This window comes from Haliotis asinina, chromosome 13, assembly GCF_037392515.1.
Source record: "Haliotis asinina isolate JCU_RB_2024 chromosome 13, JCU_Hal_asi_v2, whole genome shotgun sequence".
NCBI lineage: Eukaryota > Metazoa > Mollusca > Gastropoda > Lepetellida > Haliotidae > Haliotis > Haliotis asinina.
Window position 1 is genome coordinate 5413598 of NC_090292.1, and position 21847 is coordinate 5435444.

Here is a 21847-nt window from a genome sequence, read left to right on the forward strand (position 1 = left end):
ATGAGGTGACGTTTTTGTTGAAATGTTACATTGGTTGTGACATCGGTGGCAGTGTATACGAGATTTGTATTGCAGTGTCTATTCAAAATATGACTCAACATTATAAACGTGGTTTCGTTATGTTTTTCTGGTGAGTTTTAAAGGTCGAGGGTAGAGTAAGGCTTGCTGACTTGGTCCGCACATGTCATCGCTTCCGAATTGCTCAGATCGATACTTATGTTGTTAATGAATGGAATGTCTGGTCCAGACTCGATTATGTAGAGACTGCCGCCATGTAGATGGAATATTGCTAAGTGCGGCGTAAATCTAAACTCACTCACTTGTTTTTTGCTGGTTTAAAGGGGACTCACAAGATTTTTATCTCATTAAGTTCTAAACCGATACAAACGTTGAGGGTGAGGGGTGATTATATATTTTTTTCTAAACAAACAGTTAAATAATACATTACAATGCCAGAAACTGTAACGTTAGTACTGACGACTGCTGAATGTTTGCTGACAGACAGGATAGAATTTCGGTGCACTTGGGACATATATTCGTTTGAATATGGGATGTTTTAAAACAAACCTCGTGAAATGGCTCACTCCATGACAACTACTTTAAGCAACTAATTTACATTGCATTTTCCAACAGTTAAGTGGTTGTCATTTCAGTAACCGATGTGATGTTTTAATTCGCGTGTGCGGTTCTATATAGGACAGTTAATATTGATTTATCTCAATAACATTTCACCCTTTTTCATTAAATCTCGTGACAAAAGGGGAAAGAGTTTTTCAACCTATTTATTACCCGCTTTCACAAACAAACACAAACTTGATGCGACATAAATTTGATATGAGATGGGAAGCTCGTTTAATATTCTGTAATTATGAGCCAGGATGGGCTGCAGCTGTGCAAATATCTGTTTAGTCAACTGGATCTATATTTACATCATCGGCCAATATCCCTAACGTTGTATTGTTATACACACCTGTCTGTATCCAGATGGCAATAATTCATTTCTGGACGTAAAACTGCACTCTGATATTCCTCACAGGAATGGTTACATAGGGAAATGAAAGGACGATACGGTATTCACTGGTTTCAGAGAAGCATGTGTCACAATGCAAAGAGGTTTGTTGTTCTCTGTGTCCTGATCATTACCAGTATCTTCCTTGCATCGACGTTTCTTCGTGGTCATAAGTCACACCAAAGGTAACGTATATCCTAACTGATATTAATTGATATACTGGTGCATGGCTTTACAATAACTCACACCAACCGACTGACAGAGTTTGGTTTAATGACTCTTTTAGGAACTCCAGCAATATCACGGCGGTGACACCACGAATGGGCTTCACACATTATACCCATGTGGGAATCTTTAACAACGAAACACTTTGGCAGGATGTGTTGGTTTCATCAGGGAATATAGACATGTTTGTCAATGTATATGCTTTGAGTTAAGTTGAAGCTGTACATGTGTTATGTAAATCTAAATCACAGCGCTCACAATGTAAACGAAATATATGACATATTTACATGACCATCAGCATAGCCAGGTACATGGCAGCTGCCGGCGTGTAATTTACCCTAATTAGCCTAAGTGTGTGGACGGTTGGCAACAGAAGTTTAACATTGTGGGTGTGGTGCTGGATGCTGCGAGCTGACCACACATGGATGGTAATATGATACAGGGCAGCCTGACAGTAACATATGCATATTGAATGTAGCGGGACTTGACCCTCGGATAGCGGCTATGCAGGTAGGTTGACGATCGCCACTGTGAAGCTGCCGGGCCGTTGTTTCATTATCATGTAATCTTTCCATGTGCTGGATTGACTTACAAAAAAGCATTCAACTCTGTGTCTCACGAATGGATTCTGTTGTCTTCCATTGTATTGATCACCCTGAGCGATTACTGATTCACTCAAGTCTGCTTCAGAGTCGCTGGTCGATTCAACTTGACTGGAACGGGCAGACGTCGGAATCTGTTCCTATCAAAAGGGCAATATTTCAGGGGACTCCTTTAGTCCTCTGCTCTCTTTGATTTGATTGAGCTATCCTCCCAATAAACAGGATGGTTACCATCTAGGACCTGCTCAGCACAGATCCCTAACGCCTCTTATCCATCTCCTTTACAAAGATAACAACGAGCTCCTTGACAAAGGACATATTATTTGAAACAGCAGTTTCTCCTTGTCGAGCCATTTTCTATTAATCTGGACTCGACATATGTGATACTACCGGATCTGTCAAGTTCCGATAAACGGATCGGAAGGGGAGGAGTTATTGAGCATCTTGTAGATGATCAAGTCTACACTTATCTTTGAATGCTGGTTCGAGACACGTATCTAAATGCTCAGTTTCAAGATAAGATAAACTCGAGTTTGTGTGACAACACTGAAAGTTTGACGGAAAATTATAGAGACCAAAATTGGTGTTGGTGGCGAGCTTTTGGGATGTTCCCGATCTCAAATTCGAGTTTGACAACAAGTACCGTCAAACTTTAGTTTGCCTTGTGAGGGCCACTTAACGCCTACTCAAGTTCATCCAGAGTCTGGGGCGAACATGGAGACCGTAAACACGACTTCAAATAATGTCCCAAGCCTGTTCAATGAAAGTAAGATCAGGTGACCTTGCAGACCAGTGCTGTATGTTTGATGTTGTTGAGCTAAAGAACTCTTACTCGATGTGGACAAGTATTATGATCCGTGACAAGTAAGTTAGCTTTACTGCTAGGTTTTATCCGATCAGAGTGGAGAGTGGAGTGGACGTGTGAGGTGTGGAGCATGTGCATGCCACACATTGTGCAGGTTGTTTCGCAAGGTGTTTTTGACCTTATCAATGTTATGTGATAAATCAAATTGACAGTCACTGAAAGTTATCTATTCGTTACGTCTTTACCTTTAAGTAATATGTCAACAAAAATCGCTGTCCAAATCGATAAATATATTACGCTGAAAATACTTGTTGCTTAATACTTTTATGACTAGTATATCAAATTCGTTATTTTATTTCAATACATTTCAAAGGTGAAGAGGCGGCGATGACTGCTAAGGTCAGATACACTGACAACAAACCTAAACAATCCAGAATACAGTACATCATCTACCTCTGTGACGATGGACCTATTCCATGTGGAGGGTGGGCAGACAGACAACGAGGAATAGTAGGCGCTTATCTTCTAGCAAATGTAACAGGAAGACGTTTCGGCATCAACATGACCTTTCCATCTGATATAAAGCTCTTCTACGTTCCGAATATTGTCAACTGGTATATCCGAGAAAGTGAAATTCAGGGATTAAGTAAGGAATTTCTCCGTTGGATAGACAATAGAAATGGCCCTAAAGACGTTAATGGTGACTTCAACGTCAAGCACCCAAGGGATGTCATATTTTTAAGAACAAATATGGATATAATCACACAGATTCAAAACAGTCCACAATATGGTCATCTTGTTCCAGAAACGTTCAGGAACCTAAACCGTGGTACGGTGTTTCACACAATTTGGCATCTTCTCATGAAGCCATCACTTCATTTCGAGGAGCGAATTGACATGTTTATGAGCAAGTTACCGAGAACAGATGAATTAATTTGTGCCCATGTACGAATGAGGAGAAATCCAACTATTCCAAACGATGGATCTCAGATCAATTCCTTATCCACTGTCAAATATTTGTGGACGTTTCTATCTAAATTCCCAAACGCAAGTCGTGTTTTCATTGCTACTGACTCCATTGACGTACGATTAAGTGCCAAGAAGTATTTTGGCAGTAGAGAAATTGATATTGGTGGGATGGTGCTTCATGTTGACAGACAGGGAAAGAAGCCCAATGCCGTTTGGGGCTTTGAGATGGCGCTGCTAGACCAAGCTGTTCTCAGTCGCTGTCCGGTTCTCGTTGTTTCAAAAAGTGGCTTTAGTTGTAGGGCCGCCATGATGTCACACCTGGATCAAGAACTTTATGAGTTCAATAATGGCACAATCTCTCCATATCTTCGACTGAAATCAGAGGTGTTCTAGAAGGCATTTTCCCCATTACCTGCAGACGACGGTACATTCTAATCATCCTTTGAGATGTTCTCTGATAAACTACTCACAGACTTTCAAGGAGTGATTTAGCAGACACTTTGTGATAAAGTCTCATTACCGCATGACCGATGTAATTCCATGGGAACCGGTACTACAACCTCTGTCGTGACATGATTGGAGATTATCAGCTGAATTTATTAATTCTTGAATTTATTTCAGTATTTTAGTGCATTTGTTCAGTTCTCTTAAAATAAGACAGAAGGTAATTATGCATGTTTTAAGCTTAAGAATGTTAGATTCATACCTTTAATCATTTCGCAACCATTATGATCCGCAAATCGGTACCTTATTGGTGAGGTCATATATTGTCACAAGCATGTATCACTGCTCTCTTTCAGCCACGTGTGTGTGTGTGTGTGTGTGTGTGTGTGTGTGTGTGTGTGTGTGTGTGTGTGTGTGTTTGTTAAGCAGTGCAAGCTAAAGATGATACCACTGAGACACAGTATTTAGACCTGAATCAAATCTTTCCATGCCCCTCATCACGCAGGTTTGCCAAATGTATCATGATTCAAGTGAGTGAGTTTAGTTTTACTCCGCATTCAGCAATGTTCCAGTTATATGTCTGTAAATAATCGCGTCTGGACCAGACCATCCAGTGATCAAAAGCATGAGCATCGATCTGTGCAATTGGGAACCGATGACATGTGCCAACCCAATCAGCGAGTCTGACCACCCGATCCCGTTAGTCCCGTTCTACCCCAGAGCTTCACGGGCATCGTGATTAATGTATTTTGATGAATTGATCAAACTATCGACATTCGCTCTGAAGAGTGCAAGCTAAAGACGATCCACAATGTCAAGTATTATTAGATAGTATTAGAATACAAGAATCAAATATTACGACAATATATTTCATGAGCCACGCCAGTAACCTGTCGGAACAAAAATAGCAGTATCTTAAATCTTGTGTTTGGAATACGTTAAATCTTTCTGAGTACCTGCTTGTGGGGAAGACATACATATACAGAGAATGTTCGTAGCATATTCATTGTGCGTTGGTTGTGAGGAGTAGTGTCATATCACTACTTTGGAAGGGTCTACAAATACAGAGCATAAAGTATGAGATGTGCGTTCAGTTAAAACAAGTCTGTCTGGTGAAATTTCTGTCTCACAAATTTCATATGCTTTCTTTGGTTGTTACAGTTAATTTGGCATATCGTACATTGATAAGACCCAGTGAAGAAAACACGCAATTTGGATGTACAAATGATCACTTCCAAACTTTGCGGCTGTGTTTTCTGAAGACCAATTAAGGAAGGAGTATGATTGGGGACTAGCTCCTGAATAACATCCATGTTTATCTCTATCATTTATGTCAGACACTCATTAGCCTCCTTCAACGATTGATGTTTGTCAATGACACTGATTCAGTTCACGCTGCCAGACAGTGCAGGATACTAAGAAACGTATGGATGCTGTAGGTGGTTGTTCCCTGATGGACATACAAAACACGCATTGTGAATGAACTTTCCTTACAAGCTAAAAGACTGTGATCTCAGAAGGTACATGTAGTGTTTATGTGATCGTATGCAATACAATAAAACTAGCCCCAATCACCTTTTCAAATAGGTAAACTAATTCCACCTAATTATTTTAGAAATTCCACATTTCTCTTTAACAGCTCTCTCATAATGAGACTCGTAATTATGTTCAGCATTTTCTTCTTCAATTTTCCCAGTTTGTCAACCTCCTCGTGGTGGGTGCGGTGGTAACGCTAAGTACCTTTCTTCCATGTGGAAGCGGGACAGAATGAGTCTACAGCACCCCATTGCTGGTCGTAAGAGGCGACCAATTTGGGCAGCCAGTTAGCTGTGTTTGGCATCCTGTGTCGATGGAGGACGGGATCTTGGACCGTTTTGCCCAACACATTTCTTTGGCTCTTACTTCATCTAGATGGTTGGTTGAATGGTCTCGATTCAATCAATCGGCTGGTTACCCCATGCCATGAGCGTGTAACTGTTCATGTCGACATTTTGCATGCATTAACATACTGAATGTTGACACTGAATACTGTGCTTTTTATATTTTCAGCATTATAATTGTCTTGAGTCGTGTGCCAGATTGTGGTGACTAATGGACCAGTCTGAACTTATCGACCCCTGCATTCTATGTTTCTTGAGATATGTGTCAAGGGCCGAGCCCGCCTGGCATATATTCCTTTTCGTTATTATAGCTATTCATTTATTTACTGGAGTATAGCATTTCTGTAACTCTGGTGTTGCAGCATGGCGTCCGCTGTATCGTTGCCCTTGCTGACACTCGATGGCGGTGGGGAGCAGAAAAACTTGAACATATTTATCTTATCACGTCTCTCCACAATCAATCGGGTTCTTCGAAAGCCAAGAAACATCGACATGCTTATTCTGATGACTTACCAACTGACAACTCTGATTCTTGGCCTCGAATTATCGTTGTTGATTCTGCTGACAACCCGTTTGCCGTCTCGAGGGGCAATAAAGGTGTCTGTGGAGAAGTGAAAAATGTCACCCTCCTCCAAAATGGTTTGGTGGAATGTGCTCGGAGGCAACAATATGTCAATGTGTTCAGCCTTAAGCAGTTGGGTAATACACAGGTTGTTGTATCAGTGCACAGAACACTTAAATCTAGTCGAGGAATTGTTAGAGATCGAGCAAAGAGTCTTTCCTTCAGGATTGAGGAGGACATTGTGTCTGCACTGACTTGTCAAGGTGTTATGGTTTTAATCCTTTCACCAAACAACAAGAAAACGTTATAATCAAAACAAACACCTACTTGTTTACTTTAAACTGTCCAGCCATTCCACAGTCTTTTAAAGCTGGCTATGGACATATGCGTACCTAATGTTACGGTTAAGAATATACCGAGACAAACAATGTAAGAAATCCCCTGTGAACCAGCAAAACAGAACAAAGACAAGTTTATAATATTCAAATACTGTATTATTATTATTAGATCTAAGCTTGAGCGCAAGTTACACAAAGTCACAAATCAATATCACAATGCTGATTTCAAATACAATACAAATGAGACAATGGCAAAGGGTCACAAAATATATAGTATAGCAAAACTCACCAAAGTCTTAGTGTGAGAGAGAAACAGCTATGCAGAATGTAACACAGCGAGCGGTCAGACGGCAGTAGATCAGGCGTTGACGGATATGTTGACAATGTAAACTCCAGTAAATTAGTGTGAATGTTTCGCTCACAACACGGCAACTAGCCTTTATATATATTTTCAGACATTTCCCGAACGTTCGGGCACATACGACAATCGCCAACACTGTAGAAATTTCTAGCAGTCTCCCGGAAGAAGTAAATAGAAAACCAAGAGCAGATAATTTCCGAAATACCAGAATTCTAAAAATGCAGATCATCTATTATACGAAATGTGACCCATTACAATTATTATTCATAACGTTGTGACACAGTAATGATTATGACTTAATTAATAATAAAATATACAGAAAATACACACTCGCAACGCTAATCCATGTTACAAACATCCAGGATTTAGACATGGTGCTAACTCTTGCCATTCGAATAATGTTGTTTGCTACCAGTGCGGTGACACTGCTGTGTGTACAGATAAGTCACTCAGATGTGACAATTATGGCGGGGAGCATGCAGTCTTTTCCAAATTATGTCCTATTATTGAACGAGAGTCAAAAATACTGAGAACTGCATGTACTAACAATGCTTTGTATCATTAAGCAAAAACGTTAGCCTCTGCCGCATCTTAGACTTCTTCCATTCCTTATTCGGTTGCAACGTCCTCTCTTCTTCTATCTGTTGTTAAACATACCAAACCTTCTAAACCTTGCCAAACGTCCATCAGTTGGGTGAATGATCATTCAGAATGATCATCTGAATGACCAGATCATTCTCAAACAAGCTTCACTTGCACCGGGTACACCAATATCCGAAACACAAACGGACGTCCCACTATCACAACACTGGGAACCACAAAAAAAGAGCAACAAAAAACAGAAAAGAAACAGAAGACAAGAACGGCCAGGACTCTTAAACATTTGGAGGTGCCTTCTTCTTCCTCAACTCCTGCTCCTCCGGTTCAAATCATATTTCAACCTTTAGATATGAAGGTCAGTCCTCCATTCTCTATTCACATGAGGCGTTCGTCACCATCCTTCTCACCAGTTTCAACCACCATAAACGGCTTTAATCACATAATCACTGAAACTGCAGAAGACTTGGCAACAATTTCAACGATTTTGCAATTGTTATCGCAAGTTTTGAAGCCAGCATTATTTTGCTTACAGGAAACATACTTACATGGGACAGATCAAATGCAAATCAGAAAATATGATTCATTTCTATCCACCTCTAAAGGTTAAGGCCACTGGAGGTTCTTCAGTATAGGTGAAACAAGGCGTAATTTACTGTCCGGTCGCAGTCAACATATCTCTTCAAACTGTGGCTGTGGTTATAGCCATGCACATAGTTTTCCCCTGCAACGCATTTAAACTTGTTAAATGATTTTGTGAATGACTTTTACATTTCGTGTCCTAGTAAAAATATGAATACTATCGAAAGGCAATTACAATTATGTCAAAACAGAATTCATAAGTGGTCGTTAGAAAATGGCTTTACGTTTTCAAAGATGAAAACACATATCCACTTCTATAAGAAATCCAAACCTCCCCAAGATCCAGATTTAGTTTTAGATGACACTCCTATCAACGTTGTCAAGGAAGCTTAATTCCTCGGTATAATTTTTTATCAACACTTAACTTTATTACCGCACATAAAGTGTTTAAAAATAGATGCCTGAAGGCCCTGGACTTACTGTAGGTCCAAGCTGCTTGTTCTAAATGGGGAGGAGGATCAGAAAACAATTCTTCCATTATACAGATCATTAATCCGTTCCAAGCTATGATATATCCCCCTTACGTCTTCTTTCTCCTCCTCCTTGGCAATTTGTTAGACCAGAGGTTGACATTTTAAAAATCAGAAGAAAATGAATTACAATATAAACATTAGTATCGTCAACTAGGAAGTATATATAATGCACGTAAGTCTTTTTTTATAGATGGGTCCACGGATGTTGGCGCAGTGGCTTGTGCTACTGTCACTGGATCCAGAACTATACCTCCTCGGTTACGAGATAGTAGCTCTGTTTTTGCAGCATAAACAAATGCAATAGTAACAGCTCTTAAATGTATTAATAGACATCCTAATAAGAAACAATATATAATATTTTCGGGTTCATGTAATAAAAAAAATCTTTCTTCCAAACATCCACTTTTAATATAATTTTCTACTGGCCAATACTACATCGTCATTTGTTTGCAGACACGTTGGAATTTCTGTTAATACAATGTCTGATCTTGCTGCCAAGACAGCACTCAACAAATCGGTGACGCCACTTTTTATTCCATACGCTGATTACATAGCTAACAAAGCTAACATTAGGGCGTACATTCGTGATCTAATGCAAAAGAAGTGGGACACCCAAGTACGTATAAATATGTAGTAGGATGGGTCTGGCCATCAATGGACTTTGCATTGTGTATTTTTATAAAAGGTGTTATATACAAACTTTAATGGCCAACCTCGTACTACTGACCCAAGTTCTTTCAACTCTTTGTTGCGGGGTGAATGACAACTGAACACAATATAGTTTTAACCAAGATTATTTATTATAATAACATAATGTAAATAATTGCACCTACAAGAACCTTAAAGCTCTACCAAAACATAACACAGAGGCAAGTCAGAAGCATTTCCCAGCACTAATACCAACTTGACTGCGTTCTGCAATAAATACAATGTATTACAGCTAATATTCACGTGTCACGTCTGGTGCCCACTCGATTAAACCGCAACATGCATTAACAACTCGCAACCTCTACATGCCACTTGTCATGCCAACCCGACCAGACGCTGGAGTAATCAACTAACTGCTACAACTCAATGTGAGACAACAACTCACGACTGCTACAAACTGTAACTCGACTGATGCGAACTGAGCTAGATTCTGCAGTAAACAACTAACTGCTACAAGTCAACGTGGGTCAACAACTCACGACTGCTACAAACTGTGTCACAACAAATGCTAACTCAACTAGATCCTGCAGTAAACTTGCAATGCACCATGTTAAAAAGAATAAAGGTGCATAAAATACTCCCGCAAAAACCCAAGTAAATCAGACTCTACATACGGCTTTTACTTTCCTACTTGCTCTAACCTCTGCTATTTTATAACTAAAACGGAATGCCTGGAGTCACTAAGCCGGCATAAATGAATCCATTCACTCTGTTTGCACTAAATTATCTCTCACAATTATAACTTTATTGTTAAACAAACATATTAAGACGGGGGTGGAAAAAAGGTTTCGTTCTGATACAGAATGTACGGAGTAGGGAGCTCTCACCTCAACCAGCTACTGGTCGTCACGGACTCATTATTGACAGGCGCTACAGCGCTTATATACCCTCCCCGAGCGACTACCCGGATGAAGAAAGTTAGGCTATCAGAGATTGGCCCGCAACACTGATACCTCCCCAATCAGAGCGCTCCTAGTATACACTCAAATGGATAGCTAAAATATGTGGCAATTTGCCACAACAGACGAACTGATGGACTGACTGACGGACTGATGGACTGAACTAGGAAAACATCCGAAGCACTCAACACCGCAACCGGAATACACGCGAGATGCAACTCTCATCAGAACATGGAAGCATTCACGAGTTACAGAAGCCATGAAACTCTGTTTTATCTCAAATACAGTGGAAGATGTCTAAACCGGCACTCATCAGGATTGAAGAAATAATCCTCTTTAGACAACATGCCACATGACAAATGTACAAACCACTGACGGGACTGAGATTTTACGCCGATGTTAACAACATGTCGGATGCGACAGATACCGGTTTTGACAGCTTCCACTGTACATTACATGATGAAAAACCCAATGTTGCTTACAGGTACTTGGGTTTGAAGAGGTCATCACACGACGATGTCGTATTGACCACACTAGATATACAGATGAGTACCTATTGAAAGGTGAAGATCCTCCGTTCTTCATACCTTATGATGAAGGAATCATAGACAAACATGTCTGTGTTGAATATTCCACCACAAGGGATAATTATAACTATTTTAAATCACGAACCATGAAGGATCGTGTTAATAATGTTGTTCTCCTATAATTATTGCATTTTTAATTTAATGAGATTTGTTAACTGATTCGTAAATAGACCGGTATTTTTATGATTGGAAATTTGAGTTAGTGACTCAGATTGTTAGTGGCTGTATCCTCGAGGGGTAATGTACTAGGGGTACTGTACACTTACTGTCCTCCTTGATGGTATGTAAGTCCCAAAACATTCAAAGTACAAAGTACAATCTTTCCACTGTAATTGTAGTACACGTGTATTTTAATTTTTCGGCTAGATTTGTCTAAATTGCTAACAGCTGAAGAGAAGGTGTAAATCTAGCTAGACTCCATGCAGGAAGCAAATGTACTGTGAGTTCCCATGGTCCCTAGTATGGTGATCTACTTTCTGTTGTTGATGATCTATAGTCTATATTGTCCAAATTTGAAATCATATTTTACAGATAGAAGCTCGTTTACTTCTAAATTACTGTGATATTGTAGTTGGCTCTTCACTCTTTCGTTGACATGTTTTTTTTTTATATAATATGCATTCATTTATGGTGAATTTACTTGGTTTAGTCACAGTATGTTTGAAATATTGCTTAATTGCTTAGTTGCTTAAATTTTAACTCACCCAATCACTGTTTCCCAGTTTACAGTTTTCTTTGAGATAACACCTTCACTCATGGCAGTCTCAATCCTCTGGTCGATCTTGCACTCGTACGAGTAACCCCCACAGGCAGGGCACGCCCTTAGCAGACAGGCTGTTGAGGTGAGAATGATATCTATATCATGCTGACGTCAGTGTGGTGGCCGACGGTACGTCCTAATCCTCACTGCCTTAGAAGTCAAGAATGCCGTTGTATTTCAAATATTGAAGGCCAAAAAAGCCTAGGCTGCAGGTCGTGATCTTCTTTTCATTGGCCGTAAGCTCTTATGAACAAACCGGCTATCTAATCGCGTTATCAATAGACGGAGCTGCGAGCGGCATGAAAACCCACCAGGTCGTCCCAGCGGTTACTTACGGATTCCCCATGACCTGCACTTGCATATGCTGCACCCGTCGTAGTCGGTGAGGAGACCGTATGAACAGAAGATGCTGCAGGTGATATCTGGACACGTCTCCGGCTCTGCAGTGAGTGAGTGAGCGAGTGAGTGGGTGGGTAAGTGAGTGAGTGAGTGAGTGAGTGACTGCGCAATCAGCCGTCACATAAGCAAGGCCTATCACTGAGTAAAGACCCTCTCTCTTTAGGCGCAGTCACGAAAATTCTATCACCCAAACGTGTGTAACGGATATTTGAAAGCAAAATGTATAAGTGGGTACACTCCACGTCAGGAATCTGATAAGTATCATGTGAAACATGCTGAATCCACAGGTCTCTGGAACTACCCAACTTCAGCACTGTGGTTTCCAGCGTCTTTGAAGACTAGGTAACCTTAATACTGGCTGATGGCAAAGTGCGTGAGTGGGTGAGTTTAGTTTTACGCCGCATCAGCGATATTCCAGCTATATGGCGGCGATGTGTAAATAATCGAGTCTGGACCAGACAATCCAGTCATTAACAACAGGAGCATCGATCTGCGCAATTGGGAACTGATTACATGTGTCAACCAAGTCAGCGAGCCTAGCCACCCGATCCCTTAGGTCCCCTCTAAGTTACCATTATATGGCAAGCATGGGTTGCTGAAGGCTATTCTACCCGTATCTTCACGGACCCATTTCAAACTAACGTGCATTCCAAAAAACGTTTTATTCATATATATCATGATGGTATTTTATGACACCGTCAGCACATATCCTGATATCACTACGTCCGTTACTACAGCTGCATTTCCTGTGACAATGTGCCGTAATCCTGTAAGAAGTTACCGTAATCACAGTAATTGAGGTTATTATCAACTGTTTTAATGCCTTTTACAATGACTTGGTTCGGATGGTGGTAACCACTACAAATATCATTATTATTAGTATGTATCTGACCGTCAGCAATATATCGTCATCCTCACATACAAACGTTGAGTCTTCGTCGTGTCTTTCAATCACTGTGGCTATTTTACCCATTGGTTTGCGTTAAAGAAATCGTGTGCTGTCAGGGACATTTCTCCTCAAATGCACCGAAAAACAGTAAAATTAGAGCCACTTCTCTCCTGTAAACAATGTAAATCCCAAGTCGGTTCAAGCATCATTTTAGGTTAGTGATACAAAGCTTTTTTATCGGCCCTTATACACATGGTGACATTATGGCTGTTGTGGGTGTGTTCGCTTGCGGGCAGCAAGGGTTATGCTGACCTCAACACGAGCATTGACGAACCCAGTAGTGGCGTAGGTGTTCACTAAATGAAGCGTCTCAACATTCTTGGTAATTTCCCCGCTGACGGCAGCTTAAGGCAACATAGTTTTTTTCAGATGGATACACCATTGATGTTCACTTACACACACGTACAATGGGGGTGCAGTAAATGCCAGAAGGTGACTATTATAACCCGAAGGAAACTATTTATCCATGCTCATCAATGGCCTGGTCAGTTTAGCTTTCTTTAGCCGTGACAGAATCTGTTGACAGCGGTTCTGAAATACGTCCGACGTAAATGGTTAGTTTGCCTTACAGAGCTATTTATTGTACTCATTACTCAGCTTGAAACATGTCTGCCTGGGCTCTAAATTGTCATTCGAGATCGCCATTATTTCTTGTATTAAACAAAGTGCAGCCACCTGTGATGATACTTGATGATATATGTGTGATTACGCAACGTCTCGGTCTCTTGACTAAAGTGTGCATTAAGAATACTTAAAGATAGAGTCCGTTTTCAATTACAGAACTGTTTGCTCTCAAGGCCGGAGGAACAGTGAAGGCAACATGCATTGACCAATACATCATCTAGAGAGAGCTAGGAAAAGATCAGAGACACCACATTGAAAGTGTACACCGTCCGATTAACTTCTTTAACTCCTACGTTCATCGTTTCACGAGGCGTTGATAGGCAAAGACACGAGTACGAGACAATTCCTGCATGAGAAACATCCAAAGAGACTATCTGAAACTATTCATTGATCAAGGATGTCTCCTCGTGTTGCACTGATATACGGAACACTTCCAGTACACTGGGCTGTCCCGTTGTCAAGATAACACCATAAATCGCTAAATGTTGAACCTATGATCACGACCAGTAATATAAATGGACAATGGAAGACAGGAGACTAAATATAAATGTTTATTCCAGACTACTCAGTCTGTGGTAAGTCCGTCATATTTACGTTGGATACTGATGCAGTCATGAAATGGGCGGGAGCTTGAAGCAGCTAAGTATAATAATGACGACCTGATACCTTTGATTTATCGCGGAATCAGTGTGGCTTAGAGGTAGCATCAGGTGAGGGAAATGACATCAGGTCAGTGTGAGTTAACTCCGATGTGCTCTATGTGTAGGGGAAATGGCTGTATGTATGGTAATATGTAATTAGTAAATACATCGTCGTCATGGAGATATAAAGTTCACATTGCATGAACATTGAGTGAACTTAAAATTATGCATCGCATCGGCAGTATTACAGCCATATAGCGATGAAAACAAGCTTATCAATTCAAAATATCTGTCGACAAAGGACATAAAACGAAACAAGACTAGTACTATCACAGATATAAATTTATATATTCAAAACTTGTGATGAAATTGCATGCTAAATACTGCAGATGTATAGGCATGACATATATTATATATTCAACTTCGCTTCTTCTATATAACACAGTTTACCTTTGGGATTATACTTCTAAATTGCTGAGCATTATGCCTTAATAAAAGACGAATTGGAATGTATTTGCATCACACAAAGGCTTAAAAACTTCATACCAACCCTGAGATGTTAAAGGGGCATTGATGCTGAGCAATTTCCGTGGACTGGTGTAAACTTTTATTATTGTTTTTCTACCGTGGGTACCCGGATGATATCCCAGAATTCGTGACTGGTTTGTGACCTCTGCTGCGCAGTCCGTATGCGCAATAGAGTTTAAATATAAGACAGATCAACTAAGGTGAAGTCATTTTTACTTCACTACAAATGTATTATGAAAACAAATGAAACACTTCGAAAGTTAATCATCTGCCTGAGGTAGAAATGGTAAAAAACTATTAGGACGGAAAAATAACGAAGCCAATGTACGTCTCTGTATTTTGTCTCATAACCCTAATTAGTTTATTGTCGTATTTGTATGATTTTGAAAATTAATGAAATAACACACGGTCTGCTTATACTTGTAGTAAATTTCTAACATGACAGCAACATTGTATAGATTGCCAATGTGGATCCTATTTCACACACATACGCGATCTACTGTGTGTTTTCTGTCATATAGATTCTGCTGAATACAACATATAAATTAAAACAAAATGCAAATAATGAATGTAAAACAGACTAACTTTTATAGCAACAATGTCAGGCTACTACTTTGTTCAGGAATGTATGCATCAATATCCACATAAAAGAACGATATTCCACTCATATGCAGCTGGTAAATCATCCTGCTCTGTGTCGTATGTCTTACAACAGTCTAATTTGCGAAAAAGTGACACATCGTTTCACGTCTTTCATATTGGTGAAAACCTGATAAACCTCTCATTGTTCACCCAAGATAGCGCACCCGGCAACTAATTGTATGATGCCCGCCATTCTAAGTAATTTAGTTAACCAATAATGAGCAATCAACGCAAGGGTGGTTAATTCAGTATAGATTACAGGGTGTAGTCAGTATAGATTAGTACATCTACACACACTGCCTTCTGACAAATCCGCTGTAGAGGATAAAAGTAATTAATCGAGCAGTGTGTTATCGGTTAATCCTTTGATCGATGTTTGTTTTTGTAACTCAGCTGACAAACCCTCTTGCATCACTTACATGCACATATTACATAACATACAATACATTTGCCATTACAGACCTAAATTTATAATGTTGAGTATTTACTCCAGACAGGAGAAATGCCAATTGGGAACTTTTGTTGAGTAACCTGAGTGGTGTAACTACTAATTATACCTGTTATAAATTCATTAACTGACCATCCAGAGAATGATGACAAATATCACGTGTAGGTTTACACCATCAAAAGCGAGTTACAACAAGGAAGATGTAATCTCTGTGTCGCATGCAGCCTGAAAACACTTATTGGCCGAAACTGTTTTGAGGAGACCAGCGGAACTTCGTTACATAAGGAATACATACAGGCATTTGCGGTGTACTTGGGTAAATAGGTGTAATAAGTGTTTTTTGTACGTAAGAAGATTTTCAGATTTCTCTACCGAAGGCAAAGTCATCATTTTTAATTTGCGAATTCATATAAATCAGCTGTGTGTTTGTATTATCATAAATAATAAACCAAGGTAGCTACCATAGCTACCAAAATTTACGTATGATATTTGCTATCACAGCTGAACCAACACTAGAAAACTATCTAAATGTAAAGCTGTGCAATCTTTCGTACTGAAACAAATGGCTTGCTACGTGCCAGTAGACATCATAGTTTCACATAACATGATTAAATATCGAGGTTAAAAACACAGAAATAGGATCAAACTAGATCAGTCACTATACCATTCAATCATCCGAAAAAAACTACACTGCTGGGATATTTTGTTACGATCAGACAAGGAATACCATGGATATGTTTACATAATGGCCTCCTGACTGTTTAGGTGAAGAAAATCTGCTAATATGGACAGGAGCCCAGCAGAGGGAGTTTCCTGCTGCTGAAGTGAAAGGATGTTTCTTTCATTATTCCCAGGCTGTTTGGCGCAAGGTACAGAACCTCGGTCTTGTTGACAGCTACCGCGACGACCCCGAAGTTGAAAGATGGATTCGGCGTGCGTCTGCCCTGCCTCGACTGCCTCAAGCCTCTGTCCAGGATGTTTGGCTTGACGTCATGAACTCAAGCCCTGATGTGCCAGCTGCTGTTGCCCTCCATGACTACATGGTCACGACATGGGTAGACGATGATGCTCTCTTCAGGGTTCCCACATGGAATCACCATGAAACCCTTGGCCCGAGGACAAACAACTGCCTTGAGGGTTTCAACAGTCGCCTGAATGCCAGTCTCTCAAGTCGTCACCCAAACATCTGCAGACTCATCGAGATCCTCAAGAAGATTGAGAAGGCTGACAAACTGAAGATCTCCCAGATTGACTTTGGTGCCGCTCCCCCGCCACGCAAGAGGGTCTACAGGGAGATTAACCATCGTCTCGGTCGCTTGAGGGATCAGTTGCAACAAGGCATTAAGACCTCCATACAGTATTTGGATGCTGTTGGGAAGCTTGTAAAACTTGGTTGAAGTGAACAGTAGACAGTGAACGATGGACAGAAGTGAATGAAATGATACAGTGATAGTGCTAAAATGACTTTATTATTATTCTGACTTTTTCATTGTAAACAAATAAATGCTTGAATCAAAGTTGTGTTATGTTTTCTTGGAAATTAATGAATCGGCTTAGTTGTGTTATGTTTTCTTGGTAATTAATGAATCGGGTTAGTCCATTTAATTATTAGGGGAGCTGTGGTCAGCCTACCTTGAAAAATACCTTCTGACTAATGGGGCTTCTGACTAATGGGGCTTCTGACTAATGGGGGGACATCGGCGAGAAACATTATTCGCTCCGCATCAGTGCCCCTGTAACTTTAGACCAGCGGGTCGTTCTATCATTACATTATCCTAACATTTGTCATCAGATGTTGAACAAGACTGTCATCTTTGTTTATTAATCAGCCTTTCTCCTCGATCGAGTACATTTCCAAATGTTTGGAAAAAGACCCATTTTATGCATCTATTTAAGAAAGGTGGGAATTCAGTTGTATCTAATTATAGGCCGATGTCACTTAACACGTTGTGTCGGTAAAATATTTGAAAGGGTTGTCTTTAATAACTACTTTCTTGATAACAAATATCAGTCTGGTTTTCAGCTTGGGCTCTCTACTGTACACCAACGTATAGAAATTTACCACGATGTATGTACATCGCTTGGTAACAAAGAAAACTACTGTATGATATGTTATGATCGTGCCTGGCATAGAGGGCTATAATTGAAATAGGATATGTATGGTTTTAAAGGCAACTTACCAACTTGGCTTGCCAGTTACATAAGCAAACGTACCCAGTCAGTTATTGTTAATGACACATCATCTCATTCGAGATCACTACAAGACGGGGTCCCACAGGGTTCAGTCTTGGGTCCCTTTCTTTTCATTTTGTATGTGAACGAAATAGCTGATGTATTACACTGCTCAACAAGATTGTTTGCTGATGACACATCACTCGGTGCACCTTCCAATAACAGGCAACCATTACAAATAACTATGAACGAAAACTTAAGCACATATCGTGATTGGGCTCTAAGGTGGTTAATCAAATAGTGAGTGAGTGAGTTAATATTTAACGTCACATCGGCAATATTTCAGCCATATCGTTACGAGAACATTTTGATACTGAAATGAAACATGCATACATTATACACACCTGTCGTCGAAGGACAGTAAAACAACTAGAATATCACTGTTACAATTAAACCTAGTGTGGAGAGATAAAACAAATACTACTATTTGGACAATACAATATAAAATACGGGCTATAGATCGCCAGTAGCTGAAGGTAGATCACCATACGAGGGACCATGGGTACTTACAGTACCTTTGCTACCTGCATGGACCCTAGCTGGATTTACAACATCCTTTCAGCTGCTGGCGAGTGTAAGAAATTTTAATCAAAATTAAAAGAACACAAATACTATGCTTAAAAATCCTGGAAAGTATAAATTTACTTTGACAATTTTTGGACTTACGTACCCTCTTAGGAGGACAATAATTTTACAATACTTCAACCCCTTTTGAGGGTACAGCCACCAATGATCAATGTTCCTAATCTATACTACCATCCCTTAAAATACAACTATCTACAGAACATATCAATTATATTTCAACAAGGAAATCAATTTCCTTTAAAAATCCAATAATTAAATGAGTATTTACTGTGTTAAATAGATCCGAAAGTGCATTTACATTAAAATATTTATCCCTTATGATGGAGAATTCAACATAGTCAAGCAGGATATGCTTCACCGTGGTTCTCTCATCACAAGGGATGCAAAACGGAGGATCTCCACCTTTCAACAGGTATGCATGTGTATACCTTGTATGACCAATACGACATCGTCGTAGCATGACCTCTACAAATCTGGACTGACAACCCAAGTGGGTATAATAAATGTAGGGTTTCATTTCATGTAATTTATTCATACCCGCCTGGTGTCCCACTTCTTTTGCATCAGATCACGGATATAAGATCTAATGGTGGCTTTGTAATCACTGTAAGGAATAAGAAGTGGTGTGACAGAATTGTTAAGTGCTGCCTTTAGCAGCAATGTCAGCCAAGGTGTTACCAGAGATTCCTACATGGCTTGGTAACCAACAGAAGACGACGTCGTATTGGCCAGTAGCAAGATTCTTATACAATTCAATAATTTCAATTAAAAGTGGATGTTTACAAGAAACATTTTAATAGCCTGAAGGCAAGAAAGAGAGTCGGAATAGATTATATACTGTTTATGTTTAGGGTGTCTTTGAATATATTTAAGAGCAGTTAGTATTGCGTTAGCTTCAGCTGTAAAAATAAAACTGTTGTCTAGTAATCTAGAAGATATTGTTCTGGATCCAATGACAGTGGCACAAGCCACTGCGCCACCGTCCTTGGACCTATCTGTAAATAAGGATTTATAATTGCTATATTTATGTTTCAATTGATGATATTCTTGTTTGTATTGTAATTCATTCGTTTCTGAGTTTTTATATGTCGTTAATGTTAGGTCCACTTGGGGCCTGACCGACTGCCAAGGAGGAGAAGAAAGAAGACGGGAGGGAGCTATGTTTTCCAGCTCAAATGCCTGCCGAAGAAAGAAAGGGTTTAATTCTGTGTCTTAGAGGCGGGACAAGCGAGGATTTCTTGTTGTATAAATTCTCATGAAGGGGATTGAAAACGTAGTTATAGGCACGGTAAGATTCATTAGAGTATAACTTAGTAATGTACTGTAAAGCTAACTTTATACGGCGCTGCTCAAGAGATCGTTCATCAGCCTCAACGTAGAGACTGTCAAAAGGTGAAGTTCTGAAGGACCCAAGACAAAGTCTTAGGCCTTGGTGGTGGACAGACTCAAGAAGTTAAAGGTTGCTTTGGCAGGCTCCGCCATATACGTTGGAACCATAGTCAAGTTTTGAACGGACCAGTGATCGATATAGGTGAAAGAGGGTCGCTTGATCCCCTCCCCACTTTGAGTTGGAAACAACTTTCAACAAGTCAAGAGCCTTCAGGCATTTAGTTTTAAGGAACTTAATATGAGGCAGAAATGTTAAGTGGGAGTCAAAGATTAGGCCCAAGAACTTGGCCTCCTTAACAACTCTGATGGGAGTGCCATCTAAAGATAATTCTGGGTCCTTATGTGGCTTATATTTTCTACAAAAAATGTATACAATTAGTTCTGGATTTAGAAAACTTAAAGTCGGTTTCAAAACACCATTTATTTATTTTGTTTAAACACAGCTACAGTTGCCGTCCAATAGTATGTATAGTTTTACCACGACAAGAAATATTAAAATCATCCACAAATAACGATCCATCAATTGAATCATTTAACACTTTTGATAAACTATTTATCTTTATGCTAAAAAGAGTGACAGACAAAATACTGCCTTGTGGAACACTCTGATCCTGATTGTAATGATCAGACAGGGTAGAACCCACACGGACCTGGAATTGTCTCTCTTTTGAAAAGTTGGCTATAAATTCAGGCAAACGACCTCGCAAGTCGAATTCATGTAAATCTCGTAAAATGCCATATTTCCAGGTAGTGACATATGTCTTCTCAAGGTCAAGAAAGATAGAGACAGCGTGTTGTTTATTGATTAGTGCGTTTTTCACAAATGATTCTAAACGCGCTAAGTGATCAACAGTACTTCTATTTTTACGGAAACCACATTGTATATCTGTGATGAGGTTATTTGTTTCCAAGTACCAAACAAGTCGATTATTTATCATGCGTTCCATGGTTTTGCAAACACAGCTAGTTAGTGAAATTGGTCGATAATTAGACGGATCGGTATGATCACGTCCAGGTTTAGGTATTGGTACTACTATGGCGTCACGCCATGAGGGCGGAAAGTTACCCGATGTCCAAATGTCATCAAAATTATTTAGAAGAGGTTCTAGGCAGGATTCTGGTAAATGCTTTAGGAGTTGATAATGGATGTTATCAGCTCCTGTAGCAGTATCATGGGCTTGATCAAGAGCAGTATGGAGTTCATGAAGAGAAAAAGCTTCATTATAATCTTCCCCATTATCTGAATGGAAGTTAATAGTTTTGGTTTCTTGTTGTTTTTGATACTGCTGGAATTTAGGTACATAATTAGAAGAGGAAGAATGTTTAGCGAGGGTTTCGCCCAGTTTATTAGCAATATCTGATTTATCAGTAAGTAACTGTTCCCCATGTTTAAGATGATGGACACTAGATGTAGTACCTTTACTTTTAATTTTCTGGACCGTGTTCCATACCTTGGACATGGGTGTCCGAGAATATATTTTGGATACATAATTTTGCCAAGATTGGCGTTTGTTCTGTTTAAAAGTTCAATTCATCAGAAAAGCATTGG

At 39.7% G+C, this 21847-nt stretch overlaps 1 protein-coding gene across 1 annotated transcript; it reads left to right on the plus strand.

The window, feature by feature from the left end:
- The first annotated feature begins 3028 nt into the window (after nucleotides 1-3028).
- On the plus strand, nucleotides 3029-4003 carry LOC137260373 (uncharacterized). The gene has a single exon (XM_067798047.1). It carries the CDS (start codon nucleotides 3029-3031, stop codon nucleotides 4001-4003), a length of 975 nt encoding a protein of 324 aa, XP_067654148.1.
- Nucleotides 4004-21847: the final 17844 nt, after the last annotated feature.

Excerpts from the sequence above, each read along its gene's own strand:
- LOC137260373 (XM_067798047.1), top strand. The coding sequence starts at position 3,029 with ATGACTGCTAAGGTCAGATACACTGACAACAAACCTAAACAATCCAGA.